Source organism: Alligator sinensis, unplaced genomic scaffold, assembly GCF_000455745.1.
Source record: "Alligator sinensis unplaced genomic scaffold, ASM45574v1 scaffold496_1, whole genome shotgun sequence".
NCBI lineage: Eukaryota > Metazoa > Chordata > Crocodylia > Alligatoridae > Alligator > Alligator sinensis.
This window is the reverse complement of record NW_005842246.1, coordinates 258878-269017: the sequence shown is the minus strand read 5'-3', so window position 1 is coordinate 269017 and position 10140 is coordinate 258878. Positions and strand designations below refer to the sequence as shown.

The window sequence follows — 10140 nt, the reverse complement described above, 5'->3', positions numbered from 1 at the left end:
TTCAAGGGCCGGGGAGAGCGGGGGGGGAGGGGGCAGCCATGGGGGGAGGGGGTGCTGGGAGAGTGGGCAGGGGTCAGGGGGCTCATGGCAGAGCCCCTCACATGACAGGGGGGCAGCGGTGATCGCCCCCCACTTGTTAGCAGCCGGTGACTGAGGGCTTTTTTTTCAAAGAGCTGGGGCTAGGCAGGGCAGCCATTGACGGGGCTGGGAGAGCAGACGGGGGATGGGGCTGATTCGGAGATTCGGCCGATTCAGCGGTGGTCGAATCTCCAAATCAGATTTGGCCAAATCAGTTTGGGACAGTGATTTGAATCACCGAATTGAAGCACTGTCCCCAGAATTGGCCAAATCTGAAGCAAATACTAGCTGCTTCGCACAGGCTTAATAGCCATCTATACCTGTGGTGCAGTCATAGGTGGAGTCCTACCAGGTCTTCATTATCTCTATGAGATCATAGTCATTCTGTGTAGCAGAATGTTTGTTCTGTTTGTTATCCAAGCTCCTGGCATTTGTGTATAGGCAAGTCAGCTTGCCACCGGAGGCCCTAGGCTTTCCTGCACTCCTAGAATAGCCCCGTCTCTGGGCTGAGGTAGGAGTGAGTTCCCTTGTGCAGCCTGACCTTCTGATTTTGTGGTTGACACTTGGTGGGCTTGCACTGGTAGTTATCCGCCCATCCTCCAGCAAACTTAGTTTAAAGCCTGGTCAAGCAGGTCAGCCGCTCTGGCTGAGAAGAGCTTCTTCTCTATTCAAGCGAGGTGGAGGCCATCCCTTCCCAACAAATCACTGCCTCTCTCTCTGAAGTGCGGACTGTGGTCATAGAGGCCAAAGCCTTCATGTCTTCTGTTAACTTCTACAATTCTTCTCTCCCTCCTAGGCCCGTGACCTGTAACCGGAAGGATTGAGGAGAAAAGCACCTGTACCCCCAATTCTCTGAGCCCTGTTCCCAGAGTCCTGTAGTCATTCATGACTTGGCTGGGATTGCTTCAAGCCATGTCATTCATGTTCACATGGATAAGGAGCATGGGGTAGTGGTTGGAGGGTTGGATACGTTTTTGGATCCTCTCAGCTACATCCCGGATCTGGGCCCCTGGGAGAAAGCAGACCTCACGGGCTAAGGGGTCAGGGTGGCAGATCACTCCCTGAGTCCCCCTCAAGAAGGAGTCTCCCATGATGACCACTCTGTGTTTTGTCTTAGGAGTGGTTGCTGGTTGCCTTTCTTCCTTAGGTGCAGGAGCTGGTGGTTCTTTTGGCTCTAGTGGTTCTGCAAGGAGTTTGTACATGTTGTGAAGATCCAGCTGGGTGGTGACCCTGGTGTAGCGTGTCTTGGGGCCGGAGACAGCCTTCATCCAAGTGACCCCTGGCTGGACATTATGGGAGCTCCTCTTGTATACCCTTGTCCTGCCAGCAAGCCTTGCTCTTCCCTGTTCTTAATTCTGGTGAAGAGCCTGGCAGTAAGAGTCAGTCTCCTTTTTGCCATCCCTGATGTCACGCACCCCCTGCACAGCAGTCTGGAGCTCCCTTATCCACTACTCCAGAGACTCCAATGTGGAGCAAACCTCACAAGGGGAGGTGACATTGCTCTTGATCCCATGTGCTTACAGATGTGCCAGGCAGCCCCCACAGCCAAGAGCTGGGTGCCCTGTGTGAGTGGAGCCCGGACCCATGGGTTCTGTTTGGGTGCAGGCCTCAGAGGTACCGGGTGGGGGGAAGGGGGCAGCCACAGAGGGGATCTTCAAGGTGTAGCACGTCACCACCATGGTACAGGTAACAGTTCGGCCTACTACTGTGCCAACCCTTCTCTTCATGCTCGCCACCTAGAGCCTCATGCCCTGCCTGCACGCCCTCCTGCGTGAACCTTCATACTAATTCATGCACTGGACCCAGTGTGCACCTGTTTGCACGTTCTGTTCACAAGGCTCTGGTCGCATGGCTCCCTGGGGGGGTTGGGCCAAGTAGAAGCCGGGGGGTGTGTGACCCTCCTCGGCTCCTCTCAGCTGCCTTCCGCAGCTGACTATCTCCCACCTACCACGGGCCCCACATGCCTCCTGACTATGCTGGAGGTCAGGGTTGGGGTCCACCAGGTGTCCTGGTGGGGTGGGGGGTGGGGGGGTCTGGTGCTCACTGGGGCATGACGAGCGTCTGCCCATGTGTCTTGCGGCGGAGCCAGACCAAACTTTCCTGTGGCACCAGAGTTCAGTCCCTGATCTGTATGACCCTATCTTTAGCTAAAGGAGCACCAAATATAATTTTTTCCACAGAGCCCCTGTCTCATTCAGTGCACAGCTTGGAAGTTTTCTGGGGAGAGACTGGGTCTATGCAGTGAAGGAGTTGCTGTCTGTAAAACTCCTGCCTCATCCATTGTGGAAGTTGGCAGGTCTGTGGTCAACATAACCAGGAGTTGCAGGAGGAGGCAGTCCATGCCACTTTTGAGAACTGGATACTGTTTTTTAATCTTTGCATAATCTACTTCAGAAAGGATGAATAATTCTTTTTTAAAAGGGACTGGGTTTAAAAGATGGAACTGTTGGGCTTTGACTGCCCTTCTCTAGAGAAATACAGAGGTGCTCTTCCAAGATCCGTAAGGCAATGGTCTCTTTGCTCTTGGGCAGGGTTGTCCAACTTCCAGGCAGGAGGGGGCTGCATGCATGAGGCTCAGACCAGAGACTGAGGGCTGCTGGCTGTATGGACTACCCCTCCTCTGCTCTCTTGCCCTGTGGGCAGTCTAGTGTGTTCCTTGCCACCATGCACACAACCTTCCTGGCTCCACTTCCCCTCCCAGCAGTCCAGCTCTGTCATCCCCTCTCCTCCTATTATGTTGTATGGGCACCCCTGGCACCCTCTACATCCCCTGCCCCACTCCTGCACAGGCAGCCTAGCTCCCTCTAACACACATGTAGCATCCCCTCCCTCCCAGCCATAAGTCCACTTACAGCATGGGCAGCCTAGTTCCTGCCTTTCTTTCACAGACTGCAAGCAGCCCAGCATAGCCCTCTCCTGCTGTATGCACAGATTAGGAATTGCAGTGCTCTCCTGCTGTGCTGCTCAGGACTGGGGGAAGGAAGTAGAAGCCGGAAGTGGGTAGGGGAGCCTGAAGAACTCAGCTGTTGTGGTAAGGGCAATGGTGACCATGCCAGGAGCCTGCAGGCTGCATGCTAACCATGCAGGGGTTTGCTTGCAATCTGTGGACTGCCAGCTGGACAGCCATGATCTAGTTCTCCAGGACTCAAAGGGCTTGGATGTTCATAAGGGAAACTGATGTGGATGAGAATTAAGTTAGAGCAACTCAGAAGCTAGTTGCATGCCCTCATGAGCTCCATCTGAGCCAGGATATAGTTAGAAATGCTTTTGCAAGCCCTCCTCCCTTTTCCCCATAAAATAAGCTCTGCCCACACAGCTCACAGCCATCGTTTGATCAGTTTAAATCTCACAGAGTGCTTGTTCCAGGTACTTAGCAAATTTAGGTAGTGTCAGTTCCACTCAGGACAGTCCTCTGCCATACTCTCAATTTTCTTAAGCTTTCTGAAAACCAAGGTAGAACTGTACTGGTTCTACTGGTTAAACTCAGGGCAGTTCTCCCTCCCCTTGAAGCAATTATCTCAGGTTATTTGCAAACAGAGCTGGAGGATCCAGTGCTAGTTTATGCCTAGGGCAATTCCAGTTTAACATGGATCAGTTTTTCAGGCTCTCCAAATTCAGGCAGGCATTACTGCACTCATTACTCTTGTGGCAGAGTCTCAACAATCTGAGCAATTTTTTCAAACTCTCTGCACACTTGTGCAGGTATCATTGAGTTGGTAGGCATTCAGGTTGCCTTCTCAAGGGTTTTTTCCACAGCCAAAGCAGTTAGAAACTTATTTCTATAGATAAATATAAAAGGAAGCTGAGATTCTAGAGGGTGAGGGGGCTGCTTGGCCTGGTCTGAGCCTGAAGTCTCATTACCTGGGTTTTCTCTTTGTCTCAGCAGATGGCGGGATGACAAATGCAAATCCCCAACAGGGATGCCTTGAAACAGCCCAGCCACATGGGACCTTACCCGGGTTACGGTCTGAGGTGAATATTTACCAGGCCCTGGGCCATGCCATTACCAGACCAGAGGGGCAGCAGGGTAAAAGATGGGGTAAACTGCCTCCTGGCGGGGAAGCCCTGAAGAAGTTCAAGGAAGGCAGTGCTGCCTCACAGAGAATGCAGGTCCTGGCACGGGGGATGGGAGCAGGGGAAGGGCAGAACGTGTGTGCCCAGTGTGGGGGGAGCTTTATTCAGGGTGCACGCCCTGCCCAGGCCCCACAGCTGCAGCCCCAGCCACAGCCGCAGCCACCAGCACTACCACGGATCCCTGCAGCAGAAAGACTCTATCAGTGCCCTGACTGCGGCAAGCGCTTTGCTGTCAGCTCCCACCTCACCATCCACCGGCGTGTTCACACGGGCGAGAAGCCATACCAGTGTGGAGAGTGCGGGAAGAGCTTCAGCCAGAGCTCAACGCTGGTGCTGCACCGGCGTGTCCACACAGGGGAGAAGCCCTACAAGTGCATGGACTGTGGAAAGGGCTTTGCTGTCAGCTCCCACCTCACCAAGCACCAGCGCGTCCACACAGGTGAGAAGCCCTTCCAGTGCCAGCACTGCGGGAAGCGCTTCAGCCAGAGCTCCACATTGGGCCTTCACCAGCGCACCCACACTGGGGAGCGTCCCTACCGCTGCAGTGAGTGTGGCCGCGGCTTTGCTGTCAGCTCCCACCTCACCATCCACCAGCGCATCCACACAGGGGAGAAGCCGTACCGCTGCCCCCAGTGCGGCAAGAGTTTCCGCCAGCGTTCTGGGCTCATCACCCACCAGAGGAGCCACACGGTAGCACGGCCTTACAAATAGGGGCCAGGCATTCACAGATGGGACACTGGGCTGGGGCTTGGGAGGACGTGGGTTCATTAGGGTGGCTGCAGGTGAGCTGCCTTGCCTCCATGTCCCTCAGGTCCCCTCTGCATGAAGTGGGGGCAGTGATGCCAGCCTTCTTTTCAAAGTCAGCTGTGGGTTGGCTGTGAATGCACATTCTTGCAAATTTTCTGTAAGGTGAAAAGGTAATGGCAGAACAGAAGTGCCATGTCAGCCAACGGTTAGTGCAGTGCCTCAGGCGAGTGGCAGTGTGATTGCTTTACACTCCTCCTCCACAGCTTGAGCTCTGTGCTTGGATTGGGTTTCCCATGGTGCACCAAGGCTTCCCCTCTTGCTGATCCTTAGCTGCACAGACTGATAATGAGGGATGTAAGCCAGCCATCAAGGAGACTGGGGATGAGGTACTTAAATTACACTTTCCAGGCAGCACGCTCTAGTATTTTGGAACTGAAATATTTTAGGGTTTGTTTAAAATATTCCAGTTACCAGGCAAAATAAATTGTATATCACTTTATTTTTACCGAGATCCTGTGCTTTGCAATAGAACATTTTGACAAAGGATTTTTCCCTTTTGGGTACATTTTCCACAATAAACACTCCCATTTTATGATCAGCCCTACATAGATATGTCTTGCACATGGCTGACCAGAAATGCCAGTTCACCTTACTTCCTGTGGCCTTTCAAGTTGAGCACTGCCAAAATTACAGCTCAGGGCCATAAAATGTGAATGGCCAGTTCCCCCATATCTTGGTGGCCTGTCAAGTCAGGAAATGCCATTTATGGCTTCCCATGTAACCTTAACTCTACTCCTGTGTATATATGGATTGCCATAGTCCACAACCACATGCTATTTTCTCTGGAGAACATGTCCCATGTCCTTTGTACTCTTTCAATGTAGCATCCTTGGATGGAATTTTCTATTTTTTTTTTTTAAGATAGACAAAGATATTCTTTCATATGGAACAATTTTCATGTCATGAACCACATTTTAATAGACACATTTGTGGATTGCTTCTTCTGCTTGTGACAGTTGCATCAGGTCCCTGCAACAGTGAGAGCAGCCATCTTCTTGTTCCCTGCCAAGGGAAGAACAGTATTGAATGACATCATTTTTTTTGTTTCTTTTAATGCAGTTTATTAGCTAGGGGTAAAGGTGGAAGAGCTATGTGCTGGACAGGCCCAAGTTATTCTTGAAACCATGGCATGGCTCTTTCACTAACAAGTTCTTTAATTCTTTTCCACAGTTATTTGTACAGCAGTGGTTCCCAAAGCAGGGGTGCTACAGCATAGAGTGAATGGGCTGACAAGGCCCACAGAAATTCAGTTATAGAAACTGGGCTCGGACCAGAAGTAGAACCATGAGCTTGGAAGTGACCTTGCTGTGGACAGGGACTGGAAGCCATTTGGGGTAGAGCAGCTTCAGCCAGCTTGTGTTATAGAAAATCCATTATAAAGCTTTTTTCGGACATTTATTCTGCCCAGACAGACAAAGCAGTAACATGAAAACACTTTGCAATAAAACGTGAAGTGACTCTTCATTCACGTGTGTCTTGCTGTCTTATTTAGATTGCAACCTCTTTTCATCCTCGAATTATATCTATTTGGCATCTGTTCATCAGCGAGTGATGGTGGATATTGCAGCTATTCTACTGACCAGTAGTGCATTTTCTCTTGTGGCTGTAAAGACCAATGTTTAGACTTGCAGGGTCACAGTGGTCACAGGTGTATATGGCATTTCCTTTGGTCTCATTTCTGGCAGGCTGTTTCTTTTAGTTATGTTTTAGTTGTAATCTGAGTGACCATTCCTCATTGATGTTGGACTCCATGATTGAGAAGGGAGCACCACTTTGTCCTGTCTCCAGCTAAGGCCTCACAAAGGTTCCGGTCATTTCCAAAAGCCTTCATATCCTGTTTGCATATGTCTTTCAAGCATAATTTAGGGTGCCCTACTCTTCTCTCCCTACCTGCAGTTTGCCTATAAAGGATGTTCTTCAGGATGCACACATCTTCCATCCGTTACACAGCACCCAGTCCATTCCAGGCAATTGGAGTATTACTGTTGTTGTTTTGTTACACAGGCTACAAACACACCAGGAGTTGTTTAGTCACCCTTATGCTTTGAGAGAGTTAGGAATTTACCCAAACACAAGTTACTGGGCTCAGTGGACATGAAATTGAGTAATTTGCAAGGAGTTTTATATATAAGAAGTTATACTAGGTCAATAGTTCATGGATTTTGGGGGCAACAGACCAATTTTGACCCTCAGATTATCTACTGGACCTCCATACAACCTAAGCAAACTTTTAAATTAAGATCCTATGAAAGCCAGTTACTTACCACAGTCTCACAGTAGCCCATGCAGTACCATTTAGGAACCACTGGACTAGGTGTATGATCAAATGGTCTTTTTTGGCTTTAAACTCTTAAGTACTGAACCTGCACCTTTCAACACACTACAACTTGTGATGCACAGAACTGGTCCATATTTTCCTAGTGCTTACCAGGAGGCTTACTTTCCTTTCACAGGAGTGTCCCAGTCTTACTACGTTGTCTGCATCATTATTTTTAGTCTTGCATCCAGTTTCCTATTGTTGTAAGATCCTTTAAAACCAAAAATTGGGGTCTTGATAAAATGAACTGATTACATGGATTTTTCCCCTCTGAAACAATAAGCTTTCTCTGGAAAATTTTATGGTTTTTTTAAACCTTTTGGTCCAAAACCAAAAATGTTAAGCTGAATGCCAAAGTTTTTTGGTTGGAAACTAAAAAGATTTTGTTTTGCTTGAAAATGTTTAGATTTGGGCCTTTGGACCCAAAAGTATCCATGGAAGATATCTATATAACCTTCTTTTGTTGGTTTTCTATTTTCATTGAGTTTTCTGGGTGGTTAAAGGGAGTTCTGTTAGGCTCTAATGCCAGAATGGAAATACCACTATCTTGATTGATAGTGGGGAATCAATTTGAATATAAAGATTAGTTGCTACAGTTGGATGTAAAATATCAGTCTCTGTAACTATGCCTGGAATGTTACTAGAGAGGATGTTCCTGTGGTCACTTTGGGACTTAATGTCTATTACATGGTTGCCTGCAACTGTCAGGGACTGGATCAAGTAGCACCTGCCAGCCCACTTCTCCTGTGTTACACTCCAGGTAAGGGTGCCGATGTGAAACTGGCAGACAAGGTTCCTTGGGTGAATTTGATATCTTTTATTAGACCAACCCAAATGGTTGGAGAATAGTTATTAAGCAAGCTTTCGGGTTCAAAAACCCTTCGTCAGGCTCAGGAAGCTTCAGCAGTTGGTGTGTGCTCTTCCTGGAGCATTTGATTACAATTTTTGCCAGAAGTCTGACAGATACCTCCATCAGAGGTGCTACACATTGTACCACCATTCCTACCACGCCTGGCTGTGTCCCTGTGTTGCTTCCAGGAGAATTAAAACTATGAAATATATGAAAAACATTAAATGGGAGTGAGTGCTGGGAAATACAACCAAGGTCATGTATCCAGTCCTGTGTATAGTACTGCTTTCACCACAAGGCAGGCTAGGTTTGCACTAAGAGACAGCTTGTAGCCCTGGACTGCTACAGTAACTCTGATATCCTCAGGGTCAAGCACTTGGGAAACAGTATGGTGATACAAAATTATCACTCCCAGTGACTCCACCTGAAAATGCCTCATATTTATTCCCAATTAGGTATAGTTGAAAACTGTAATTCCCTTGTGGTGGGAAAATCTGACATTTCAAAATTTGCCTTCATTCTGAATTAGAGCAAAATGAAAGTTAAAATGTCCTGCAAAATATAATTTCTGGAAAATAAAATAATTTCAGGTGAATTGGAACATTCTGTATCAATAAAGTAAAAGTTTTCTTTCCAATCTTTGTTTTAAAATATATATATATATATATATATATATATATAATAATTGATTTTGAAATGAGGCTGATTCAAAATGAAAAATCAGTGTTCCATTTAAAGTGCTGAACTGGAAAATGATGATTGAAATGCTTCATTAGTTTTTTAACCAAACCTAATTTCTGCAGATCAATCCATTCCTGAGAAACATTTTGATTGCAGTGAAATGGGATTTTTAGATGGAAAAACTTTCAGTAGGATTTTTTATCAGCTCTTTTCCCTGTACAGTATGTAATCTCTGTAAGATGTATTTCTTTTCCCCAGAAGTATCTTCCTTAAATTTATTACTATCATACATATTTTAAGCTTACTTAATATCACTGACTCCAAGTGTTCCAAAATAATGCATCAGTCCCTTCCAAAATCATGAATTTGGCTTAAAAATAACGAGAATTTAAATGAATTAATGAATTAATTCATTGGGATTTCTTCATGTTTGCCTTTATATAAAGACGCTAAAAGAGCACAGTCTGGTCCTGTCTTCCACCATTTCTCTGCTATAAAGATTAGAAATGCACTTGTTTAAAAAAAGCATGAAACCTGGAAGTATCCCCAAATCACAGTGAAGTAAAGATCTCAAGACTTGTAAAAAAATCATGAGTGACAGCAATATCATTCAAGTGTCCGTAACACATTCCCAAGATCCTACCATTCCTCATTGGATATTAAATTCTGTAGCTGTCAGATGTGGGAGATTGGGGGAGTGGAGAAAGAGTTATAAAATCTGTCTTTTATTATTATTAGTCACATTTTTTACAGCTGTTCCAAAAGGCCCCAATATGCTTGATATCACACAGAGAAAGAGCATTCTGTGGGGCCTGCTTGGACAACCTTACAGCCTAAATAGACTAGACACGGTGGGGAAAAATGAGAACTGAACATAGTGAACATAGTGAAGCACGCTGGACAGTCCCCGCTGGCCCTGAAACAAGTCCAAGGAACCAGTGGATGCTGCCCAGTGTGAATGGACAAGGGCTGGGGACCCCTGCAGTCCTGGGGGTCCTCCTGGCTGGAGCCGCCTCCCTGGGCAGAGGGACTGCTCGCTTCTGCGGCCTGGCAAGCCTTAGATCCCTTCGCACCGTTACAATTAGCCCCTGCCAGGGGCAGGGGGAGAAAATTGTCACTGCAAACTGAAACACGTTTGCCCTCCCCCCCGGCTGGCCGGCCCACTGTCCCTGGAGCTGGTCGGCCCACTGTCGCTGGTGGCACAGCCGGTGCGATGTGACTGGCACACCTGGCTCCGCTCCCCAGGCGCCCACTTGGGTCTGGGCGGGCCGGGAGCGCCCTTTAGTCTGGGCCGAGAGCGGGGCATAACACGGAGATGGGGCACCTGTGACTC

The 10140-nt window shown here is 47.9% G+C and overlaps 2 protein-coding genes across 2 annotated transcripts in view; one reads left to right on the top strand and one right to left on the bottom strand.

The window, feature by feature from the left end:
• The window catches only part of LOC102387024 (zinc finger protein 420-like), a 143234-nt gene that overhangs the window by 28830 nt on the left and 104264 nt on the right, over positions 1 to 10140 (bottom strand). The gene's annotated exons all lie outside the window — the stretch shown is intronic.
• LOC102369055 (zinc finger protein 501-like) overlaps positions 1 to 10140 on the top strand; it is a 25414-nt gene that overhangs the window by 4961 nt on the left and 10313 nt on the right. Inside the window, exon 2 of the mRNA XM_014521721.2 lies at positions 3962 to 4842. Within this exon, the coding sequence (XP_014377207.1) occupies positions 3962 to 4842 (881 nt within the window). The remainder of the gene's footprint in view (positions 1 to 3961; positions 4843 to 10140) is intronic.